General features: G+C 33.2%; 1 protein-coding gene across 1 annotated transcript in view; it reads right to left on the bottom strand.

Moving 5' to 3' along the window:
* Positions 1-26,929, bottom strand: part of DACH1 (dachshund family transcription factor 1) — a 427,798-nt gene that overhangs the window by 10,951 nt on the left and 389,918 nt on the right. Inside the window, exons 9-10 of the mRNA XM_059144718.1 lie at positions 23,908-24,051; positions 23,305-23,373 (exon numbers count right to left, since the gene is read on the bottom strand). Of these exons, the coding sequence (XP_059000701.1) occupies positions 23,305-23,373; positions 23,908-24,051 (213 nt within the window). The remainder of the gene's footprint in view (positions 1-23,304; positions 23,374-23,907; positions 24,052-26,929) is intronic.

The raw sequence follows: 26,929 nt of genomic DNA, 5'->3' as shown, positions 1-26,929 counted from the left end.
GTTAGTCAGCTCCAGCCCTAGGCAAAATACTTTTCCCAAATGGCTAGACCAGCTTAAAATATCTCAGTTCCTCTGAGAAATGACATTCTTGTTGTCAGTATCTTAAAGAAGCCCTTTGCCTGCATTTTCGGCTCAATGATGATGTTGATGCTCTCTGTGGGCAGAGAGGAATTTACTACCCAAGATTAAGATAATCCCACTTTACTGGATACTAAAGATATTTTATTCTGTAACTCAAGAATCTTCCCCAGTTGGGGTAAAAACGTGGACCCATGGTTCTATGAACTGATACCTATTTAAGAACTTCTTCTTCTTTATTTTTTTTTTTTAAGAACTTCTTATTCTTAAAACCGTATCTCCATGACCACAACCAAGCAAAACAGATTAAAAAAAAAAAAAATCATCATCATCAAATGTCTACTGTTTATCTGTGCAATAGGGAACAGGCCATTCTGTACTTAATGTTAAGAAATTAGCCCTCTGATACAATGTTTTAATCATGAATAATCAGCTTATACTCATGGAGACAGGGTTTGGATCCCATATATTGTATTCCTAGAACTTACGTGTTGTCACAACTACGTGTCCTAGGATTCAAATACTTGTCCCCCCAAGTTGCTTTCACTATGCCAGCACTTAAAGCTTCACTATCCTAGAGAAATTGATTAGAGTCTGGCTATAATAAACTTAAGGGCAGATGACATACTATATGGTTTTTTGTGTTACTAGTTCCTTGAACATTGCCTGGAAACTTGCAAGCGCTCAATAAAAATATACAGAAGGAGCTATCAAACTAACATCACAAAATGAGGGGAAGATGGATATTGTGTGCCCCTGAATGTATACCTTGAGAAAAACACAATCTCGTGGGGGGGGTATGCGGGCTTAGAATACATGGCCCGAGCCAAATCATGAGGAAACATCAGATGCAAGCATGCAAAATGATGAATGCTCTATTAAGACTGTGTTCCTCCAAATGTCAACTTTATACATTTCTCAAAGTCCAAGGAAGAGCTCAAGATCAAGGAGACTAAAGAGAAATGACAACTAAATATAATATGTGATACTAATTTGGACTCAGTAATGCTATAAAAATGCTATAAGGGACATGACTGGGTCAAATTACAAAATTAGAATTTTGGTGTCAGATTAAATAAGAGTAGGGTGACAAGAAAGGACTTACTGAGCTGATAAATATTCTGTGCTTATGTATAAGAGAATATCCTTGTTTTTAGTAACAGCCCCTGAAATAGGTATGGGTACATATTAGCACGTAAAGGGTACAGATTTATACAACTTCTGCTCAAATGCTTCAGAAAATACTATACAGATAGAAATAATTATAAAGGGGTGCCTGGGTGGTTCAGTGAGTTAAAGCCTCTTCCTTCAGCTCGGGTCATGATCCCAGGATCCTGGGATCGGGTCCCACATCGGGCTATCTGCTCAGCATGGAGCCTGCTTCCTCCTTCTCTCCGCCTGCCTGTCTGCCCACTTGTGATCTCTGTTTGCCAAATAAATAAATAAACTCTTAAAAAAAAAAAGAAATAATTATAAAGCACATGGGAACAAAATATTAATAATAGGTGAATCCTATTATCTCATTACAATTGAGAGTTTTAATAATTTTTTTGAATTTTTCTGTGAGTATGGTTTTCTTTCAAATACAAGTTAAAAAATAAAATAGTTTGCCTAGATGGTATAAAGTTTTATTATTTCCCAATGTCGGGTGTTTATTAATAACTCATTGAGGATATACACTCTCCACTATCCACATACAATGTTTCGCTGATTATGTGGACAGTAATCTCATAGTAAATGTTTTCTGGTTAACAACAAGGCTTTTGAGAAGTCCTATTCAAGTATTAGATAGTAAGATTATGCTTAGTGATTTTCTTAATAGAGTTCTCCTGAAAGACCAGGTTCTGTTTCATGAAACTTACTAGACTGAAGGTGTGGACATAAGCTAGATTCTGGTCTATTGGTCCATTTTGTTTTAATGGTAAATTTACAATTGTAAAGTTTATGAAGTTTGCTTAACTGATTACTTGTTAGTTAGTTAGGACTATGTACCCTAATGTGCATTTGTTGATAAACAGAAAGTACTGTTCTGATTATCTGTGTTTGAAACACAGGTTATCTTCTAAAAGTTTATCATAAACAAACAAAAAGCAGAACACAGACCTCTTTAAAGTTTTGTTTTGTTTCTGTAAACAAAGAAAAATTCTATCGCTGGTAGGTCTACTTAGGTAAAACATTTGTGTGTATGTGTGTGTGTTCTAATTAAGCATTCATTAGTAAGAAGTGGGAAACCATCACGGTGCTTAATGTACCAGTAAGTGAGAATGGGGTGCTTTGCACTTAGGTTACCTTGTCCTGATTGGAAGGTGAGACCTCCCAACTTCAGCAAAGTAAAGCACAGTAAAAGCTCTCATTACTTTCTCCATTCTTCTATCCATTTTCTGGAATGAAGAAGACTAGACACAGGTATGTAAGGAAATAATCATTTGAGGGCATATCTGAACCTGAATGATGAATGGATAAATTATGTACTATGATTAATTAACATAGAACATAGAACAAGGTGATGCCTTATTTGATAAAACAAAATATTGCAGGAAACAGAAATGAATCTTTCAAAACAAGCATTTGTATCCTTCAGAATTGCAAGAAACAGTCAAAATCCTCAGTGAATAAATTGTTTTCAGAATAAACTTATGTATTATCTCTAGGGGAAAAAAACAAAGGTGACAATTAGAAGAGCATTTCTTGCAGAGTCTAGTTATTTTAAGTTTGGAGGGGGAAAATCATCTTTCTTTTAAAACTCAAGCATTTTTCATTTTTTTCCATTTTTCTCTACCATGACTAAATGAGCAATTTTAATAAAGTCATATTTGTTTAGGGAAGTGCCTGTAAGTAAATAAAGTTCTAAATCTCTAGAGCTTTATTTAACACATTTATACAATACTGAACCAAAACACTGGTCTAGGGCTAAACTTGACAAATGACAGACTTCCACGAAAAGGCCTCAGATTTTTAAAATAAATATGATAACTGTTGTAACTAAAGAAATGACACTTTTGTGGAGAATAGCTTTTCTTTATATCTTATCTAATGCAATCATCAACTGTTATTGATGGGTAGATGGTACATACGTAAGAACAGTAACATGTTATACAAGAATTACTGAATAAGGCAGCTCTCTGTGCGCTTAACTTTAAAATTAACCCACAAGGGATGAGCCCAGAGAAGTGTAACGTTATGTTAAAGAGACAGACTAGCAAACAGGCAAGGAAATGTGTTGACAGAATGTTCACATCTAAAGAAAGAATACGAGGGGGCGCCTGGGTGGCTCAGTGGGTTAAGCCACTGCCTTCGGCTCAGGTCATGATCTCAGGGTCCTGGGATCGAGTCCCACATCGGGCTCTCTGCTCAGCAAGGGGCCTGCTTCCCTTCTTCTCTATCTGCCTGCCTCTGTCTACTTGTGTTCTCTGTCTGTCAAATAAATAAATAAAATCTTTAAAAAAAAAAAAAAGAAAAAAGAAAGAAAGAATACGAGACTCAATAGAGGGTTTGTCCAGAAAGGTAGCCTCGAGAAAGTGGTTATGCTGGCATGTTTTGCAAATGAAAGCACCAATAAGGGATGAGGTTCCCTTCAAAGACTGATGTATACATCTGGTCTACCTTTAGATATATTATTGACTCCAGAAAATATTTGGTTATATAATACTCTTTGTCCTAATCCCATTCTTGCCAGATAATTTGACAATTTTATTTTCTGCATAGCCACTTTGGTAGTAATCCTCTAAGATGGCCAGTAATGCTCCCTACCTCCCAATATTCATATCCTCATGTGGTCCCCATCTCCTTTAAGTGTGACTGTATCTAGGCCCTGCTTCTAATGAAGAGAATGTGGCAAAAGTGGAGGAAAATCATTCCCAAGCTTAGGTTATAAACAACTGACGTTTATCTTGCTGTCAGACAGTCTCCTTGGATCTTTTCACTTCCTTGATCTGCTGAAGCAGACTGCCATGTACTGAATTGCCCAATGGAAAGTTCTGTGACAAAGAATGGATGGTGGAATCTGGCCGGTAGCCAACAAGGAAACTGAGGCTCTCAGTCCAACACCCTTGAGGATGGGAGGCATGCCAATAGCCGCATGAATAAGCTTGGACATGAATCTTGCCTCAGCTGAGTCTAGAGTTGACTGCAGTCCCTTCCAACAACTTACTGTAGCCTCGGAGAGATCTCAAAGCAGATGACCCAACTAAGCTATTCCCAGAGTCTTCACCTATAGATACTGTGAGATAATAAATGTTGTACACCATGAAGTTTGGAAGTAATTTGTTGTGCCACGGCAAATAATTAATACTCCTTCCTTTGTAAGAAAGATGTGCTGGTCAATGTCACAACAAAATATTTCAGTTCTTTTGACTTACAGTGTTTTAGTATACTACCTCCGTTTGCTTTCTTCTGAAACCTAGAAAAAGATTGATGACCCGACTCTGGGTCATGTGAATTCACCAAGCGCCACTTTGTGAGTTCTCTTGGAAGCTTGCCTACACTTCAGAGAAATAGAAAAACCAACCTGTGTGTTTGCCAGTACAATATCTGTCTTACTACATCAAAATAATTTTTTAATATTTTTTCCTATTTATTTATTTATTTTAGAGAGAGACTGTGTGCCAGGGGTGGGAGAGGGGCAGAGGGAGAGGAAGACACACTCTCACGTAGATTCCCCGCTGAGTGAGGCTGGGGGCTACATGGGTGGATCTCAGGACCCTAAGATCATAACCTGAGCTGAAACCAAGAGTCAGCTGCTTAAGTGAGTGAACCATCCAGGTGCCCCTACATCAAAATAATTAAAAAAAAAAAACAAACCCTCTCTGATTTGCTACTAATGGAATAAACTATTCTAAATAACAGAATATTTTCACAATTTTGTTTTGTCTTTTAAATATAGATATTAAATATAAAATATATATTAAATATGTCTATCTTCTGTTAAGTGGAAGTAACTTGACCTATATATATTACCTTAGGGCAATTTGATTCTACTAGGAAGAAAAAAAAATGGATTTTCCATAAAGATTGATGATCTTGTTTCATGATATATGATATAGCAGAAATAAAAATCATCATTGTTAATAGTCTAATTCTTATACTAAATTTCCCTCAGAATAATAGCTGATTACATCAGATACTTGATGCATTGTGATAGAAGTAACCATCCCAGGGAATCGTATAGCTCCATACTGCTGAAGTTATAACCATTTAAGAAATTACTGAAAAAGAAAGAAGGACCCCTTGCCCCCCCAAAAAAATCTCTATTAAAAGCACTTAGAAAGATACTAAATTGAAGAAGAAGGCAGACAATCTTTTTAATGTCCCTTCAAACTTTTGATTCAGTAGTGGTGACTGTTAAGTTCAATTTTGATTAAATCTTGTATCTTGCAATATTTGAAACTGTTGTATATCATACTGCATGTTTTCCAAAGAAACAGACATAATTCATTGCAAATTGATCAGGAAAATATCAACAAAACCAGCCACAAACAATGACAAATGTATGCCACTAAATGCTTTCTAAAGTGGAGAACAACGAAAAAACAAACAAAAAAGACAAAATGTGCTATTGCAAAAATATCCAATGCTAATAGACAACTTTGCATTTTACAAACTGTCTCTGTCTCTAGACATAAAGAATTTCAGGACACAACTAACTGTTATGGACTTACAGTTTATGTTTAAGTTCTAATTTGTTCTCAGCATATATCAAATTCCATGAGATTGTCAAATTTCTTTAATTCAATTTCAAAAAATAAACACAAAAACTCCACAAATAAACATTTAAAATATATTATAATAAATGTGCATATATTTAGGAAGAAAAGATAAATGCTGATATATGTATATTTCATGCCTACTGTGAAATTCTGCCCTGGGTCATGGTAACATAGGCCACCATTTCCATTAAAATTAATAGCTTGTGGCTGTGGTTACTGTCAGTATTTCCTTATTTTCCCATCGCTACCAATTGTGACATGAATAAAATTAACTTATGTCAACATGTAGATCATTATATCCTGAATTAAGGTTAAATTTCGAGAAACATTATGAATTTAAGGAACTCATTGAGGCTTATGTCAAAACCACTTTATAATAAAATCTCTATTCTCCCACCAGAGAAACTGTTTACTACTCTTTTAGAGCTAACTCACAGTTGCACTTAGACAGTACTAAATTGCTCAACCACGAATGCTTAATTTTGTAATAATATCCTTGATTCATTTCAATTGGACAGACTTCAGTTCTATCTCTTTCTAAGGAAGCTTACTGGTATAGCTATAAGAATATTAACTTGTGGGTCTTGATTAATAAATACTGCCCATTTTCCCATCATGATAGCATTATGGTGTCACTATGAAGAGCTCAATTTATCAGCCCTCTTTAACAGGGCTGGTTCTTTGCTAGTTCAGGGCTCAGATGAGAATTCTCTCAATGCTTCAAACTCTAACCAGACATTTGATTACTTTATTACCAAGTATCTTATGTATTGAAAAATCTGATGCTCCAAAAGCTTAAAATATGGTGTAGGACTAGTATAACTTTGGTATAAAACATACTTTGTTGTGATAATTCGAAACATTACTACATGAGCATTTTTTATTTACTTACCAAGTCTAAAGTGTAATTTTTTACTTTCCCTTCATCAAAACAAGAATGTATTATACTGTTCAAATGATTGCAAAGAATATGTATGCATCAGAGGGAAAGCTAACAATGCAAGTAAATGATTGTTGCTTTTTTTGTTTATGACTCTATTCAATGTAGTTTGATTACTTGAAAGGACTGATAGCCAACATATTGCCATATGAAACAATATCATGAAAAATACATGGCTCTTAATGCAAGAGTTGAATTGACAGTTTGTCATAGGTAAAATCTGCAGAATCAACAAGATGCAAAATAAATAAGTCAAAATATGAATTATCTAATATACTATGTATTTTTAGCATTTTCTATTCTAATTTTATGTATATAATCTAGCACTGTAAATTTTGGGTCCCAGCTTTATTACACTCACTTTAATGGACAGAATTCAATGCCGAGTCATCCATTCTTTCTTACTGCCATTTAAAAAAAGGCGACTTAATGTTTTCTCTATTGTTTTTAAGAAATATTAGGTCACTCATTACAAATAGGGATGGTAGAGAAATGTATTAACTCATAGTCATCTGAACATTCTTTGCTTCTTTATGTTGCATTTATTACTCTTATTACAACTCTTTTCTTGGGGGAGAGGTGACTTGACATTCTAGCCTCTTCAGAAGAATGACAGTTTCAAGATTAAGCAAAGAGATTCTCTATTTCTGCATTGGTTTTAGTGGTATCCAAAGTTGTATCTCTTGTCTGGACCTCACATTCAAGCTACCTCATATTCAAGCTCCACGTTCACCTGGATGATCGATCATTCTTCAACTCTATCTAAATGCCCCATTGGCCTGGATCTCTTTCCCAGACTACCTACTTCAAATTACCCACTGCTGTTTTCTATGCCCTATGAGTTGATTTTCTCCTTATCCTTCACTGTTCACTCCCACTTATTCCTTGCACAATACCAGAACTTAGATTCTCACTACTTCCTTTCTAAATTTATTATATTCTTCTTTATTCTCATTCTAGATCAACACTTCCCATGCAATATTCATATTGGATTTAGGACTTAATATATTGATTTCAGATATAAAACAAGGGAGACCAGACATAAAACAAAGAGAAGCAGATAAATAGTATTCCTAAACAGTATTTAGGAATTTGTTTAAACCTTACTCAGAAGCAGCCATAATATTTATTTTTTTGAAAGAAAGAAAGAAAGAAAGAGAGACAAAGGGAGGGAGGAAGGAAGAAAGAAAGGATCTCCAGTTAGTGGTTAAAGAAGACAGTAAAGAAGAAATTAAATTTAAATAAATCACAAAAATGATTTTAAGGGACACCTATGTGGCTCAGTAGATTAAGTGTCTGCTTTCAGCTCAGGTTATGATCCTGGAACCCCTGCAAGTCCCACTTCGGGCTCCCTACTCAGCGCGGAGTGTGCTTCTCCCTCTGCCACTTTCTCTACTCAGGCTCTCTCACTCTCTCTCTCTCAAATAAATAAATAAAATCTTTTTAAAAATGATTTTAAAATGTCTAGTTTTTTAGTTCACATGTTTGTCACATTGTTAACTCATTTTATTCAGAAATCCTAAATGCTGCCAAGCATAAAAAACAAATCCAAGTCATTATTTTCGGGGTTCCCCAGGTAACTCAGTCGGTTAAGCCACTCTTGATTTCAGCTCAGGTCATAATCTCAGGATCGTGGGATCCAGCCCTGTGTTGGGCTCTGTGCTCAGCAGGGAATCTGCTCAAGTTTCCCTCTTCCTCTGCACCCCCCAAAATAAATTTTAAGATCTTAAAAAAGTCATTATTTTCAAGTCTCAGAATTTTTTTTTTTTTTTTTTAAATTTAAAAACAGGTAGGAGGAGGAACACAAGCAGCAGGGGGAGTGGGAGAGGAAGAAGCAAGCTTTCCATGGAGCAGGGAGCCCAATGCAGGGCTCTATCCCAGGACCTCAGGATCATGACCTTAGCGGAAGTAAGACACTTAACACCTGAGCCACCCAGGCGCCCCTCAAGTCTCAGAATTCTAAACAGTCATTGATCCATTAAATTTTGCTATAACTCATATATGCTTGTTCCCTTATATTACTTTTAAAGCACTCTGCAACTGTTAAAATATAAAAGCCTACAGCTTTGGAATAATGGAAAAATTTCACCTCTTTGTTGGCTATACAATTTAACTTTAAGAAAATATTTGGAAATGTTTTTGTATTTCCTGTGTTTTGTACAAACAACTTGCAAAAGAGCCTATTGAGTTGTGATAATTCACAGCCTTTCTGCGTGAATTGTTGGATTTAAATAAATGTCTGTGTTCCAATTTTCTCACAAAGGAATAGAATCACACATTGAAACACTATTCAAAACAAGGCAACCAAGAACTGCATTTGAGATCAAAATGGGCAATTACCCACCAACTAAATATTTAAACATTAACTTAGAAATCAATTCATATGTGACTTTCAAAAAACAAAAACATAAAAATCTAGCTATACTGAAACTTAAGTATATAAAAACTCTAAAAATATTGACCCAATTTTGGTATGTTTCTTTATCACCACTCAAGCATTAATTTTAATAACATTTTCAGTCTGTAGATGAATGCTATCAGTATTTTTGGAATTAGTTGGGACTTTATTGTGAATGTGAACTTATGAGATGAGAAAATGAGCAAACTAAGCACTGTTGTTAGCTTTGTATCAAAATGACATTTGCTCTCCTGTTAACATGATAGCTCATATTCTTCAGAGTCATTACCCTTCTTTAGGTTGGATGGTCTGTTGGGGTTTGAGCTGTAGAATGTTGATGACTCGACAAGGGTAACTTTTTGAAGCCAGTGAGGTTTCTCTCTAATTTAAACTCAAATTATTTTGGTGCAATTGACTCATTACTCTCAGTTGCTCTATTATTAGGTGTAACAAAGAACGTCATTAGTTGAATTTTGCCTGCATTTAAAAATCTTACTGTAAGACTACAATAAAATATCTACAAATAGTGGGATAATATGGTATGGAGAAATAGTTTTTTTAGAACCATATTTTGATTCTGCTGCCGGTAAGCCTTAGAAAGTTAGCACAAATATGTCACAAATCTCAGTGAGGTCCCCTGGGAAAAATAAGAATTGTAAGAAATTTACTTCAAAAGACCATAAGCATGAATGCCATGCCATGAATATTTTTCTTTTTTTTTAATTTTTTTTAAATTTATTTGACAGATAGAGATCACAAGTAGGCAGAGAGGCAGGCAGAGAAAGAGGAAGGAAAGCAGGCTCTCTGCTGAGGACCCTGAGATCATGACTTGAGCCGAAAGCAGAGGCTTTAACCCACTGAGCCACCCAAGTACCCGGAATATTTTTCTTTTTATCTACCATATTTACTTCACTGTTTTCACTCACTGAGTCTTTGAGATTTGTTAACCAGAATTGATTCTGAATTCTTAGGGAAATACAGCCTATGAGCTATATAGCATATAATTCATCAACCCTCTATAGTAAAGATCTTTTGCAATTTCTTGGAATACTTCTCATTCTAATAATTTAAGAAGAATAATTAAAATTTACAAAGTATGTTACTGGGTATTTTTAATCCTTTGCAATAATCATATCAATGAAGTGCCTAACACAATGGGATTAATCTGAATTGCAAAAATTTGAAGAAATATGTGAGCAAGTGAGTCTGAAAATTCTATCTCAAAATGATGTCTGTAATCAAAGTAGTTAGGGGATATCATTGCATTCATTCTAAAAAAAGCTTAGAGAACCATTGTTCTATATACCTGTGACTTAATTGCTGTTTTCAGTTTAGTTTGTGATGACATAATCTGACATTATATGAGTTTTTTTACATTGAGAGAACTTTACTCTTACTATTATCAAAGACTGTTAATAAACACTGATGTTATTTAGGCTTCCACAGTATTTTAAAAAAATCTACAATTTACATAAAAGTAAATATTTTTGGAATTCTCTCAGGAAAAAAAAAATGTAGTAGTAATTGAGTTTATGGTCCCACTTGGGCTGGAACCCGGAACCATCTGTTGGACTTAGCAGAGGAATGTACTTTCTGTGCCTGTTGTCTCACATCTAATCTTTTCTCATTTGCGAAATTCTTTTCCATTCCCAACACTTTAACTAAGGATAAGCCCTCACTGTGACATTTCATATAAGATTGCTAGAGAATATATAAAAACAAGTGAAAAGACTGTGGTAGCTTAAAACAAAATAGAACTAGAGTAATCAATAAAATCCATAAGAAAAAATGAAGACATTGAAATTATAGCTATAAGTAAATATAATTTTATCATGGAAATCAATTAATTAGCTCTTAATCTATAAAAATGGAAATTTCATCAGATAATATAAAAAAATTGTATGGAATCAAAGTTAAACACAGCAAACCTGATTATGTATGGGAATAATTTATGGGCTAAAATCTCCCCATCCAGTGCTCTTTCTCCCAGGGAGAAATAAATAAAGAATGAGAGTCGGATCCAATAATTTGTAGCCATCATTCATGGTTTTATAGGTGTAATTAGTAAGCTTAAGTGGAGATTTACTATCTCTCGAGTATGATTATATATGAATTAGAAGAGTCTGCAGTTACTCCACACTATATGAAAATACAAACCATATTAAGAGAAATTTGCCAAATATAATAAAAAAAATTAAGATGCTCTAACACTTCCATCTTAAATGAGTCAAGAATAAACAGTTTATCTTTTATTTAATTTGCAAAGAGATAAATAATCACATAGTATATGTGGCTGTAAATAAATCTCTTCAAACCATATTATTTAAATTGACATAAATATTAAAATTCACACTCTTTCATGAATTTTTTAAATGCCCTGGAAAATCTGGTAAATATAATTTGCATTTTCCAGCTTAAAACACGCTAAAAGAAAAAGTATGTATCACATATGGGGAAAAAAATTATTGGCTTAAAATAATCTTTTAGATCCAAAGCATGTTTAATTTTTACCAAGAATGAATACTATTTTAAGTATTATTATATTTAAATTTGTGCATAATTGTAAAAATAGCAAAGTCTTTTTAGCTTTTACTGTCTACCTAGCACTGTTCTAGGTATTAATTCATTTAATTTCCTAACAGTTCTGTGAAGTGGATATTGTGATCATTTTCTGTGTTTTACAGATGAGGGACTCCAAAAATCAAAAAGTTTAAGTTACACACTCTGTGTTATACAGATAATACACAGTGAGTGTGGTGATCTGAACCCAGGCAATCTGAATCCAGAATCCAATTTGTCCATAGTGGAGCACGACACATGCTGTGTCTATGTGTGTCATGTCCACACTCATAAAAAGTGAAATGCCTTTGACATTTTAACAGGGTAAAAATATCAGTATTAGGACAGGTCTTAGCAGGTGAAGTGAGTTATCGGGATCACAACATTAATGAATGATAGTTTTGACAGTAGATTATGGTTCTCATTCTATCACTCCTAGAACTAAGTCATTTTAATGTTCAATTTTAATCCTTTAGATATCAGTTATTTATTAAATAAATTATCACTGTTAGGGAAAAACTGTATTGGCATTTATTTTGTAACTGATCATTTCTTTCATCTAATAGATTTAATTTTTCCTTTTATGTTAGGGAAAACTTCATGAGAAACTGCAAATCATGAGAGTGGTTGCAGGGCTAAGAAATGTCCATGGCTTAACGAAAATGCCTTTTTACTTGCATAAAGATGATCCTAGAAGAAACCAAAGTCAATTTAATTGATTTTATCTCATTACTAAACTTTACATGGAAAGAACTATATATTTGCATTTCGAATCTTAATCCTTATAAATTTATGCCACCCTCATTATCTGACTTAATAATTAGCCACTCATAGCCACTTCATAAATCATCATGGGATAAAAAGATTGATGTCACATAGGATCAAGGCATTTGGAGTCAAAAGGACTCGGAGGTCCTGAGCTCACAGTTTGATTCCAGGCAAATCTGCTTTATGTTCGTGTGCCTTAGTTTCCTCAACTATAAAATGGGCTTGAAGTGAAGATCGACAAAAATGATGTATGTGAAAAACCTGTGCAAACTTGAAATTGCTTTAGAAATGTTAACCGATGTTCTTCTTTGGAATGTTCTGTAGGACTGTGGCATCAAAAAGAATGAATACCATTAACGAATCATCAATTTCCCTTCCCTTATGTCTGTTTAACTTCTGGGCTCTCTCGCCACGCTCTTCCCTAGCTTTTGTGAATATGTACTATTTGGCACTTGATGAAATTTTGAATTTCATCCCTTCCAAGGCACGTTTCTTGGTCTTCACTGCAGTCTCAGTTTGTGAGAGGAGAAGCCCCTGCTGCAAATCTTCAGCAGTCAGATTTAGAATAAAGTTGGGACTGTATAGCTCCTGCCAGGAAATACTGTCAGTCAATCTAGGAATTGTTAATAATAGTGAGTGGATTTTTAATGGACTAATTTCTTTGAACCAGTTAAAATATTTTCAACCAGTGAACCATTTCCCAAACAATTAAACATACTGATTTTTCTCATATATACCCTCTAGTTGCCCACTATTTCAGCCATAAAAATCAGATTACCATTGAAAGAAATGATTGGGCCTTTCTAAATCTTACTTTAAAAACCAAATAGCTATATTCATTTATTCATTTACCAAATGCTCTGCCACCTTTGAGAAAGTGGAATTGGACTTTTTTTTTAAAGTGTTGCTGTTGTTAAAATGATACTGAATGTTAAATAATGTGTTTGTTTTTCAGTTGTTGTAAGTCTAAAGAGATTTTTTGAATACTTCAATTATAAAAACATTTAAAACATACAAACTTGTGCAATTTTTATTTTAATGAAGATGAGAAGTTCATTAAAGAAGATAAATATTTCATTAGATGTTAAATAAAACAAAGAGATTTTTTGGCTTCTCTCAGCACAAAATTCCTTTGAAAGATTAATTAATACATGCAAATTATGCAAATTAGACCCATGCAAATATTTTATGAAGACAATTAAGGGAACCATTAATTACTGCTTTTTTTGCTTCAGTGAGATTCATTCATTTAATTTTAATTTCACTTTAACTGTTTTGATGTATAATCTTGCAGCTAAGAACTTTATCTTTCCTGGCGGGTCACTTAAACTTATAAATTTCATCAAGTGAGTGCACAGAAATCTGTAAAGATATTCTCTAGACTATGTTTAGTATCAAGAGAAATTTCTGACACAATGCACTCCCAGAAACAGGGAAACTGGAAGGGAATGTGAGCTCATTCTTGGACAAGGTTCAACTGCTGGAAAAGCAATTAATTTGCTTTGGCTGTGCTAATATAGGGGAATTAGAAAGTGTGACACAAGACAAATAGAAATAATTAGTTCTCCAAAATGATGTTCTCATTAATATGGTTCGAACAGTCGAAATAAAAAACATTATTGTGGCATGTCTGCATTCTGTCCCTAACCGTGGGAGGTGGAATAATGCACCATAAGCATTTTTACACTTATAGTCTGAATGATGATTTCTTATTTTCTTAAAGAAGAATTTATAGCAAAGGGTGTTATATAAGTTGAATGTCGACATATATAACATGCTATCAAAATTGATGGCATGCTTCCCATCACCAGGTGTTTATGTACCAATTTTTTTAATTTTGTGCGCACAAATCCTGTAATTTATTGAATAGACCTTAAAGTAGGGGTTCTTTTTCTGTAATTTAAATATTTTCAGTTAACTTTTATTAACTCCTAGAGTATAAATAACATTTTTCAGAAAATAAAAATCTATTTCTGTTTTGTCTCAAAGAAATTACTGTGAATATTAAAGGTACTCTTAGATGGCCAGGTTACTTTCAATGTCTAAGAGTGGATACAAAAAGAGGAAGCAGGCTATATGAAAATGAACCACTGGAGTTAGTTCTAATCTATATTTCAAAATGGCAACCCTCTTCAGCTTTGTACGCATTACATACAGTTTCTATTGCAACAATCGTAAGTGAGTAAGTTAATTGGATATAATGGCCATCAATTTTTCCTTTTGATAATAAAGGTAAGAAGATTCAAAGCAAAAACTTATTTTAAATAAATTTTTCTTAAAACCAAAGATGAGAATATACTATCTAAATAAGAAATTAATGGAATGTATTGATCACAATGTAAAACCAGTTTATTCAACTGTCTGGTATTCATAATAGTAAAAAGTATCATTAATAAAAATATATAATATTAAAATGACAGAGGCTTATTTTTCTACCCATCCTCTGACCTTTCTCTCAGTCCTATAGCCATTCACTGTTAGTACAGAACTTTGAAAAGCTATAAGTAGACACATACTGTCATTGACATTTTGTGAATTTTAACATTTTTTAAACTCCTTAGATCTTAAAATTAAATTTTCTTTCTTAAAAAGGTAATTTCATTTCATTCATCCTGAAATTCCTATATTCCCTAAATTTCTATTGCATACTTACACTGTCCACACAGATGTATGTTATGCCTTCTAAATTAGGATCATCTGTGAATTTCATTGATACACTCTGTTTAACCACTGTTCCATATCACTAATTATGATGTTAAATCAAAATGGATCTAGCATTGATCTTTCAGGCCCCCTGCTAATACCTTTCCCAATTTCCATTTATCACTGTTCTTTGATTATGGTCTTCAGACAGTATTCAAGCAAAGCCACAAACACATTTATGAAAAAGCCAATTTAATTCAGTTGTATCTATGCTAACAAAACACTGTATTTTCTGTAAATAATTGGTCTGTGTCAATATTTAATCCTAATTTTGTTGTACAATGTCCTTTATACCCTCTCTAAATCTCCAATTCTAATTAATTATTCCTGATATTCCCTATATCCTCTGAATTGTCATAGAAGCTACCACCTATTATATTGCATTTACTAAGGAAAATGATGTCAACTACATTACAAACCAAGCCCAATCATCTTGCCTTAATTTAATCTGCATAATGTTTGGGCAAAGGAGTAAGAATTGAAATGATAGGACAAAACCTTGTGTTATGTCACAGCTCAACACGAACATAATAATGAGAATCACGCTTTTTCCCCATCAGAACCGAGGATTTAGAAGGTTAGGTCTATGGAAATAATACACTGAAAATAATTTTTTATAAGTAATAATTATAACGAACTATATCTTATTACTATTTTCAGCAACTTCATACTTAACTGCCTGCTAGGTCTCATTTCATGTATAATGAGTTTAAATTATGAAGGAACCATTTCCAACAAAAACCTATAAAAAGGCCTTCAGCATTTGGTGTTTAAACACAGCCACCAATGTTCAAAAACAAGATTTCCTTTATTACGTATTTCTTAAAAGAATAATATATGCAATTATAAGAAAACATTATTCTTAAAATTTTATAAAATATCCAATTCATGAGTGTCTCTGAGACTTTCTATTTAATAATAATAACTCTGTCTAGCTAAATGAGTAGTTAACAATGACCTATGATAACTATGGAACAATAGCTTGTTTATTGGCTACAGGCTGCAATCAATATCATCTTTTGTTCAACTTAATCAATGCTGTCTCAAATTGATTAGCTGTATTGAAATGCTGCCAAACACCAGAAACCAGTGCCAAGAGACTAGAAGTAAATTTATTATTGTTTTGTGTTGTTCATAGTAACATAATTCTAATATTTATTTTTTTTAAGATCAAGAAAAAGAGTTTGAGGTGATCCTGATGGTAATTACATTATTTGTAAGTAACTCAACAATAGTTAATATACAGTGCAAGCAGTCTGGAAACCAGTTTTGATCAACCTTCTTGTTTTTTTCTTTTGTCTTTCTTTCTTTCCATAAAACCCTCCCCATTCCCACTTTTAAGCTAAATAAAAACATCTTCAAATATGAAAAGTTAGGTTCATATTTGTGTGTACAAATCCTGTTTGTTTCCAACATTCTTATAAATTTCTACAAACACTTTACTAGGGGACTAAATCAACATGATGTTATAAAGACCAATTTTCTGAAAAAAGAAAAGTAAATTATATATCAGAGTAATAATAGCTTCAGCATTTATCAGTTGCTAGGCACTGTAAATATGTTAACTCATAATAATAAAATGTCATATTAACAGCTAAAACTTAACTGTATGCATACTATTGTCTGGTAGATGTTGAGTGCCTTACATGGATTAATTTATTTAATCCTTCTAACAACTCTCTGAGGTTAAGCAATTACTAAAGGGAAAAAAAAATAGTGGAACAGAGATTTGAATCTAGACCTGACTCTGATCTTTCTTAATTGCTAGTTCTGTAGCTGTGGCTAAAAGAACCCCTACTTCTACATTAAACGTAAGGTTCTTTTTTTGAGTATTAAAAATAGAAATGCATGTAAGACAATTATATGAAATTAAATTTAAAAATTCCTTTCAAAAAAGTTTTAGAAGTGATAAGTTTAAGTAAGTTTCAAGTTAAGCCCATTACAGGGTAAAAATCTTGGAATATCATTTGGTAACTCTGTTCAAACACATACTACAAAAGAAATGAAGAGGCTCTCTAAATGTCTTACATTAAGTCGCAATTAGATTTTTGTCTGATTTCAAATTTATCTTAATCTCATTGCATGTTAAGTGGTAGGGATGTGGATAAATCTTTTATCTAAATATGATTAGTTTCTTAGTATCTTTTATTGATCCTTTGTTTTTTTCACTAAAGAGTGAGTTTTGCCCAGTGTGTCTGGAAGTGTCTATAAACATGGTATAGGCATAACGATGAATTGAAAAGTAAAAAGCTGGAAAAGAAATCTTTCTTTTCTCCAATTATATACCATTCTCTAGTTCCTGTCAGTAGACTGCTTTGAACTTCTTAAGTCATTAACAATGTGCTAACTGTTCAAACTGGGTGATAGGCATGGAAGTAGTTATTTTAGAAAAGATAGAAGTCTAGACAGAAATGCATGGAGGATAGAACAAGGACTTTGGAGTCATAAATATGGATTCAAATGTCTGTGACCCCACTAACTCAGAGTATAAATGTGGGAATATTAATTAGCCACTCTGAACTTTAGTTATCTCACCTTTAAATTAGAATACATACATATAGGAAAGGCCCAAAAAATAAGCTTCCAAACCACCTCACTATTTTAATAAGCAAATAGTCACATCAATTGGATAATATTCCTAAGTCTAAATGAAAGAAATTTGTGTTACTGGGAAATTCAATGCATGCTAAAACATTTGAATCAATAAAAAATTCTGATAAATGATATAAATTCCCCTCATAAAAATGATATGCATGACGATGCTTTGGAACTGTAAGTGACTAAACAAATAATCATGTATTTTAAAAGAGCAAGAAGAGTACATTTTAACAATACTAATCCCAAAATAATCAGGAAGAAAATAAGGGAATGTGAAAAGCAACTGAACTAAATTCCATTCCCAACTCTGGTTAACTCATGATATAACCTTTAACAAGTCATGTTTCCTCCCTAAGTCTCACTTTCCTTGTTTGCAAAATGAAGAGATTTAATTGATCTTTAAAGTTATTTCCTAGAGCTAAGGCAACAACATCATAAAAGCGTACTTGGCATACCATCAGTGTTCAATAAATATTGTTGAAAAATAAACAATTTTTAAATTCAGCATGTATCTTCAAATATCTAGGAAGCAGAAAGGAGACTTTTTTTTAATTGGAAAAAAAAGATTGTTAATGTGAAGGCAAGTCTTTTATGTCCTTTTATTGGAAGAATATTTGATTTTCTATGATCTGAGATCAGTCAAAAAAAGAATAAAAAGCCAAACAGTTTTGATTATGGCCATTGGATATAAATAAAAGAGATGTACTTTCAAGTGAAGTCAAGATTTTGCAAGCATAACTTGCAGATATTCTAAGATGTCAGAGGAACTATGGTCCACATTTCCATTGATTCTACCAATTCCTTTTGGTTTAAAAAGATAGGTTTTCTTAAAGAGAAGCCAAAATTACTATTTTGAAAGTGAACTTTCCAACTCTTAAAATTGATAAAAGAGATAGATAAAATAGCACTAACCTATGATTGTTATAACATATAGTTATAACATATAGTTCGTCAATATATTGATAACCTAAATAATTTATGAAGAATATTTAGTTCATGTAAAATTATAAGCAATTAAAAAAGAAGCTTAAGGTTAATGTACATTAAACAACACATGAAAGTATTATTTAAGAAATGTGACCACATCATGTTAAATTAAATATATATTTAAAATGGAAAAAAGTGGGTATAAGTGCATATTTACAGAATCCAAATCTTATGTCAAATGTACAAACAAAAAAGTAACATTATGCACACATACAAGAAGCCTAAACACATACTGTTAATGCAGCAATCAGATAAATGAAAATTAATTCTACCCAAATTTGTAGTTCTGACTTTCTGAGGTAAAATTATATTATCCTTCACTTCCTTACATCTGTCTCTCCAACCAAAGTCTGAGAAATATCAGAACAACGAGGACCCTTGGCATTCACAATATCAATCAGGTCCTAAGTCATCAAAGGCAGATAACCTTCTTTCACGGTGTAGCAAACATTGAGCACTGTCAATGGGGCACAAACACCTGACATATTCATACATATGTGTCAAACATACATGTCACATTAGTGACCAAAATAGACATGGTTCACACCCTCTCGGCTACCTTCCAGAGAGAGGAAGAAGACATTGAACAAGGAACTACAAATGCCCAACAGGAGACTGTGGAGAAGTGAGAGGTATGGTAACAACCTCCAGAGGCTCAATTAGACCCAGGGGGCAGGGAGGTCCTGCAGGGGTGGGGGTGCAGTCTTAAGGAAGCATTCCTGGAAGCAGTAACTTCTAAAAATGAGATTTCAACGTTGGGTAAGTAAAGACAAGGAGGAAGGAATTATGTCCCTGATAGGTGGAGGAAGATGTGGGGCTTTCAGGAAATCAAAAAAAAGAAGAGAGGGTTCCAGGACAAGGGGAAGAGCTGTAACTGGGTGTGGAGGATGAGAGAGGGGAATGTGTGCTCTGCTCTCCCTTAGTATAGATTGAGGATGCCGGACTGGGCAGATAACAGTTCCATAGGGAACGAACACTGGATGAAGAGAGGTTTGCTGGGAGTGAACGATCCTTTTGGTTTTGTGCACTGAACCTTGCAGTGTCTGCGAGACAGCCAAATAAAAGTTGGGTATAACCTGGACCTCTTAAGAAATGTCTGAATGGTCTGGAGAGAGATGTGTTTTTTTAAATTGTCAAAGCATAAAAGTTAAACCATCTAAATGGGTTCAATTGCCAGGGAGAGAGATTAAGAAGAAATTAGAACATAGCTCCAGAAAGCCATCGTATTAAGATTTGGCTACAGATAGTGTGGGGATGGGCATTCATATGTGTGGGGGCAGAAAGGGTTTTGGAGGCTATTTATTAACTAGTCCAAAACAGTGTCCAACGAGTATTTATATGCACTCAGTCTACTCTGCATATTCAAAAGATCTTACAAAAAACTTTAAAGTAAGATAAAATTTTCCAACACAAATCATGCCATATAAATCTGCAAGATTCAAGGCATGAGAGTTAATCACCATAAATTCAGCTCCTGAAACAAGTTGTTTTTTTTTTTAATTTTTTGATGTTTATTCTCTATCCATAATATCGCCACCAAACTCATGAATTTTTGAGTTAGCTATAGAAATATCAACAATGAAGAATTTATCCCTATGTAGGATGAGCTGATTTACTTTACTTATCATAAGTAAGTAATTATTTAGGGCCTCTTTGCTCAGGAATATTTTCTAAACTGCTGTCTGGTTCCCTCCTCTCCTAGTCTATAGTTTTACAGAAACGGTGGTATTAAATGCCAATGAGGCAATGTTTAGTCTAACTAACCTGAGGTGCTTATTTGGGGGGTAATTACCTGGCACTTGAGCAGTATTTAAGTGCCCAACTGCTAGGTAACTAACTCTTGGGCCAAGCATGGCATTTATTTATTGCCAGAATGTTAAAAATAAATAAATACATGATGAGCATAGAGAAATGTGGGTTTCCTTTGTTTTTTCCTAAGTAAGTTCAGTTATTTTTGGAACACAGAATAATTTCACTTATGGTTGGACTGGGAGCGAGAAAGAATACAGAATATCATAACACCTAGGATTGGGGACACCCAAAACGGAGAAAGCAAAGGGAGGAACAGGCCACGTTTGTGGTATTCTTAACACCATGACGCGGCAGGTGCTCGTGGCTCCCAAAGGCATGACATAGACCATTTCACAAATTAACAATTAATTCCGGTTCTTTCTTCTTTGCCTTTCTCATTGTTGTGCTTCAACTAGGAACTTAACTAACTAGTTTTTTATCTTTGATCTCTTCTGTTCACAGCTAATTTTGTTCTGTTGGCTTCGAAGTGTATTCAGTTAGACTTAGGTTTGAAAAAAAAAAAAAAGGCTCAGGGGGCTAAAAGCTTATTTAGTGATGTTAGAGTAGCAAAAGATCTCTTGGGTTTGCCTGATATTTTAAAAGTCTTGGGTGGTTCAACTTTTGGTAAAAGACTTTTTTAGCCACTAAAATATAAAAATAGAGATTCATCCATATTTTTTATTACATTTGAGAAAAAATCATATTATCTAATTAAAACAATGAACATGAGTTAGGGGTTTTACTGAAAACTAATTATGCATTTTGAAGTATACAAGAAGTAGAGTATTGCTAATTGTTCACATTAGAATTAAGGAACATATTTTTAATTGACTGGCTGAACAAATGAATTCAATGATTAAGATTTTATATTACAGCTAAAGCAAAGCATTAAATAACTCTATAATCATTTATATTTGGCTTTAAATCACTATGTATAACTATTCTTCAAATGTTTTATTGCCTTAATTATAAAGTTGTTTGGGTGTGTTTTCTTTGTTACCCAACTGAGAACACTTTGGATAGCAAAAGGAAGGCAATTTATGATTTAAAATTTTACTTGGAATAAGCAAATCACAATAGAAAAGAGGAGTTGTCAAAACTTCAACTTTATATAGCAAGAGTTTATGCATATTAATGTGTATATTTGAATATATGTGAATTTTACAAATTCAAATTAAAATAACCCTAGCCTTATTGATGCCAAAATTTTACTGATAGCAAATTACTGGAATAAACATTATGTCAATTATGCAAGGTATTTAATCATTGACTAATCACTTCTTAACATTGAAAACAAATCTTCCATTAATATGCAGGAATGTATTGTCTATAATTTTCCTTGGATTGATTTGACAACCCTGAGGATTCTGTGGATAACAGATAATACATATATCACATCTACCTGGAGACTCATGGGCTTTTTTAGATCTTCTTTGGCCACTAGCTAAGTTAATGCATGAGTGGTCCTTGAACACACAAATCAGGGCTGATATTTATATTGACCTGATTGAGGTTATCATCCCTGATAAAGAGGACCAGCTTTGCTGTTACTCATTTGTTAACATGTGTATGCGACTTTTAAAAGAGACGCAACAGAAATCTGATGATTTTAATAAGATTATACATGAACACACCCATATAATTTTGCTAATATCCATAATGCTCTGAAAAAAAAGTCTTTTCTACATCTACAATTGCATTAATCTTGTATATACAAGCAGATATCTCATAATAACATATGGTTTGAGCCTCAGGATTTAAAAAATAATTATCATGGTTTCAGGTAAAATAAATATAGGCAAAAATGTTCTTCAGGAATGTTCCTGCAAGTTTCTGATTTTTACTTATTGGATATTTGATACTTTACAAAAGTATATTTCCTTTACACTAAACCAAAGTTGACACTTTCGGAGCTGATTAAGTAGCACAATTAATGTCAAACAATATCCCCAAAATGATTGAGCTTAAAATGCAAAATAAAAGCAATTGGGAGGATTATAGCAGTTAATCATTTTAGGCTTCCCTTTGAAGAACCATCTTCATTTAAAATAGAAAACAAATGCTCTTTTTACTGTTTAGTATACATGTTGTTAAACTGAGTTTATTGCCTAGAATAGATGTTAGACTATAAATGTTACCTTCAGATTTTGTTCTTTCCTAATAGTATGGTCTCGTCGATATACATATTTAGTTCTTCTGAGTGTTTAATACAACTCCCTTTAGTATTCTATATATGATTTTGCTCAGCAGATTTGTGTTATTAAAATGTATATAATGGCTTAGAGAACATTCAGAAAATCCACAGAGGACTAAACAATCTTATTTATTGTTAACATTCAACCAGTCTATTTTGCATGTACCTTGCAGTATCTGTCACAAAAATGAGAAGGAGAAATTTTCAAATTTAAGAACTACCTATCTGATTAGCCCATGCTTTTATTCAGATGGTATAGAACTTATAAACCCTTCCCGCGTTAGACTGGGCTTCAAGCATTCAATAAAGCACATTTACTGTGTCCAAGATTAAATCATACATTGTTTAAAATTAATTATTCCTTTTTAATTGCATTGTATAAACAGAAATGACCCGTTAATTTAAAGAAAATCTATCAGCACAAAATGAATTCACTCATATAAACAAGCAAGATGAACTTGACCTTGTTTGAACTTGTTTTGATGTGGCCCAGATGGTAGGCTACATGCTTGAATAGCAGGCTAAAGCTGAGGAAAAACTCATATAGCAAGATCTAGATTTATAGCCTTTTGCAAATTCCTACCTTGTATTGTCCTTTCAGCATCTGTTCGGCTGCCGCTGCGGTCAGCTTCTATCTCTGGGGTCAGAGAGTCTAAAAGCACAGAAAGGTAAGAGTGACACATATTTCATTTGATGCTGTTGTCCTTTAAAAAAAGAGCAACCTGTTACTTGGGTGCTGTATTAAAATTACATAAATCTTTGGCATCTTGTAAAGGTTTAACAGAGACTAGAACCATAAGAATGATCAAAATATTTGGAGAGAGATCAGTAAGTAATGCAAAATTGTTCATGACACGGGATGGGGTTGGGACGTTCTCCGAGTAATATTTATCCTGTTTTGGTAGAGACAGACTTAGCTACACGGGAAAGCGATGTCAGGTTCCAGATAATCGAGTTAAGTAGTAACAGGCGGGTGAAGGCTTCTATGAAATCAACCATTGCCCAACTTGGGGGATGGCTGCCCACGAGGCTTTCTGCTAGGAGCACAGTTGAATGAGTCACTAGATAGTAGATACACAGATACATCTATATATATATATAGCTCGACAAACACAGGGTGAAATTGTCTTTTTAGTGCTAATAAGTGAAATGTTAGCTAGCCATGCATAAAGATGCCCCCTCTTACCATTTAAGACCCTGAGACTATCCGTAGAAGCTGCCTGTTTTAGTGTTTGTTCTGCTTGCTCACGACGCTTTGTCTCAAATTCCAGGGCTTCCTGTAATTTTCTCTTTGCCTTTTTTTCCTTCTTTAGCCTCTTTTGAACTATGGCTAGAAAAGAGGGTTAATATATTATATTTTTAAAAGTTTTTGCGATGCTCCAAACTACCAATGCTTACAAATAATCTATGTTTTTCAAATAATATTCTTTTTTTTTTCCTTTTCTCCCCTCCTGGACAGAGTCTACCTATGCAGAGGAAGTTCAAAAAATCCCACCGTTACACCTAAAAGAAATCCCAGTAAAATATCCAAGGAGGCCAATTTTTACTTAACCTTGAACTATCTTATTACAAAGATGCCTTTAATTGTCAAATGAGAGACTGATTTAAGGGGAAATTAATTTTAGTAAATATTTATATACACTGATAAAGGAAGCCTGATTAAATGAATTTTGTGGATTAGTCTCTGCCCTTGAATCAGAATAGTACAGAGTAGTTAGAATAATACAAACCTTTTTAAGTGTGCTTTCTATCTTTTAATGAAGCACCAATTTTGAATAGTAAATGGAGCATTTCCCCTGTAGCTGTTTTACTAAATAGTTATACTAGTTGGGTTTTAAAGAAATTTTTCTTGAAATTAAAAAAAAAATGCAATAAATATGATTGTCTATAAGGGGCAAATATTCTTAATTATTAACATAGAAACTGTCTTTGGGGGGAGCAAAGCTAATGTAATTTGCTCAGAGATATCAACAATTTCTTCAAAACAAATATATATGCGCTATAATATATTTCAAGAAAATTATCTTTTTCTCTGCTGAAATCTGGTAGAGTATGAAACCTTATTGATAAGAATGTCAGCTACAGCTGACAATAATGTGGGATTGATATACAAAACCAGATTATGATACAAAAAGTTAATTATTGTATTTTCTCCTACTTGACAATTTAAGTATTTGTATATAATATGTAATCAATAAATAGTAACAAATAAATGCTGTTCAAATATATGTTAGCTATACTTTCAGTATGATCATTATTTTAGTTTTCACAATGCATATGAGGTAACCAGTCAGCCTAAGGGGAGCACACAAATGTTTTTCTTTGGAATCTTCTTTTTCCTGGTTGATAAGCATTGTGGATGTGAATGCGAATATGACAGAATCAGTAAAAGAATACCCTTTTGGTAGAATTAGTCATAGGGAGTAGTCACTCCAAGTTTATTATTTGATTTCTTACTACAGATGAAAGAATAACAACGTTTTTATTTAATGCAGTATTTAGTCAAAATATAAAATAAGATAATAAAGGTTCAAGTAAGAATTTGTTTTAATTTCTAATCTTCATATGTCCCGTTTTTATAATTATTAATACTATTAAGGTGGCAGACCATTAACTTGTTGAGTTTATTGCTGCTGGTGACATATATTAATAGAGACTTTTTTAAGTCAAAATACATGTTGGCTACAGTCTTATAATAAAAACAAAATTGGTTTTGAAAAATGTTAATTCCTTTACTTAGTAGAGTCAAAATCGAATGCTTATCTTAACAAAAATCATTTGCCTGTTGTATCCCTTTCCAAAGATGATTGTTTATAAATCTCTTTGGAAAAAAAAACAACACAGTAATTTCTGAATTACTTATTTGAATTGTATACTTTTACGGGACTAAAATCTCAATACCCAGTGTCTTGCCATTGAGTGCTTATTGTTTCCTCTTCCGTGATTGAATAGAATAGTACTGTCGTGTTCTCTCTTCAGGGTAGTACACTGCTTCAATGGACACATTTATAATAGATAATTATTGATAGCTATTACCTTTAATTTATTGTTCACAATTAATTAAATGGGAGGTGTATGATGTGATCTGTGAAGTGTTTTGCCCTCTAGTGGTTAAAGAAAAAAACAACATAAGTCTTCCAAATGATTCAAACCAATAAAATTCTAAAGTTCTCTCAAGTAGCCAAGAATTACTTTATGAATTTAAGTGTCTACCTTTAAGTCTTGTTAGAAAGAAAAAAGGAAAAGAAAAAAGACTTCTCTATGTGAGAACAAAATCAAGACATGGCTGTCTCATGAAAAATGGTTCTATATAATGAACCCTTTGACCAATCTTCATTACCCACAAAGAACACATCCAATTATTAATGTTTATCTTGTTTTCATTACTTTAGTACCTAAATCTATGTGAAACCACATTATCTAGATGAGTGCTCTACATGGGTGATGATGGTTTTCCCAAATCAGCCTCATTCCAGGAACCCACTAGCTATTGCTTTATAAAAACTAATGTAAAAACCTACCGAATCTTGATGGTTTGAAAAACAAAACAGGAATAATGATTTTCAAATGACGGTATCAAACATATAAAAGGAGAACATGTGGAATATTTTTATTGGATACTTATTAAATGTGGGAATAGGTGCTCCTCCTCTAGAGTACTTACGAGAATCGTAGAGTTGAGGCAATGGGAAAGTTGGTTGTAAAGAAAATACTTTTAATCTCATACATAATATAAACACACAAATATGAATGACCTTCAAAATTATCTATACATGCACTGTAAAGTGTGTTAGAAGAAGCAATTCATAGATTGGTAATATCATTATTTTTACCCAATAAAAATTCATATGGGTTTCTACACTAATGTGTACTTGACCTTGTTGGATGAAAATGAGGCATTCAGAAAGAAAACTATACAAACACTCAACTTTGGTCATTTGTTCAGATAGTCATTAGTCTTCAATTTCAGTTGATAAATATCTTACTAAATCTGCTTCGCTTGACTAATCAGTATTTTCTATGTTAGCTCTATGACTTTAACTCTTAAGTTTTTCAAAGGCAATTGTGAATGAATATAAAATTTTTTCTCATGGCTCTCATCAGAGCTCACTCTTATCTTAAAATTATTTGCTAAGCTCTATGAGCAATAAAAATTATGTAACTAATGATATAACAGATATAATTCAATTCCCTGAGGTATGAATAGA

The sequence above is a fragment of the Mustela lutreola genome, chromosome 13 (assembly GCF_030435805.1).
Source record: "Mustela lutreola isolate mMusLut2 chromosome 13, mMusLut2.pri, whole genome shotgun sequence".
NCBI lineage: Eukaryota > Metazoa > Chordata > Mammalia > Carnivora > Mustelidae > Mustela > Mustela lutreola.
The sequence above is the reverse complement of the archived record's forward strand: the minus strand, read 5'-3'. Positions and strand labels throughout refer to the sequence as shown.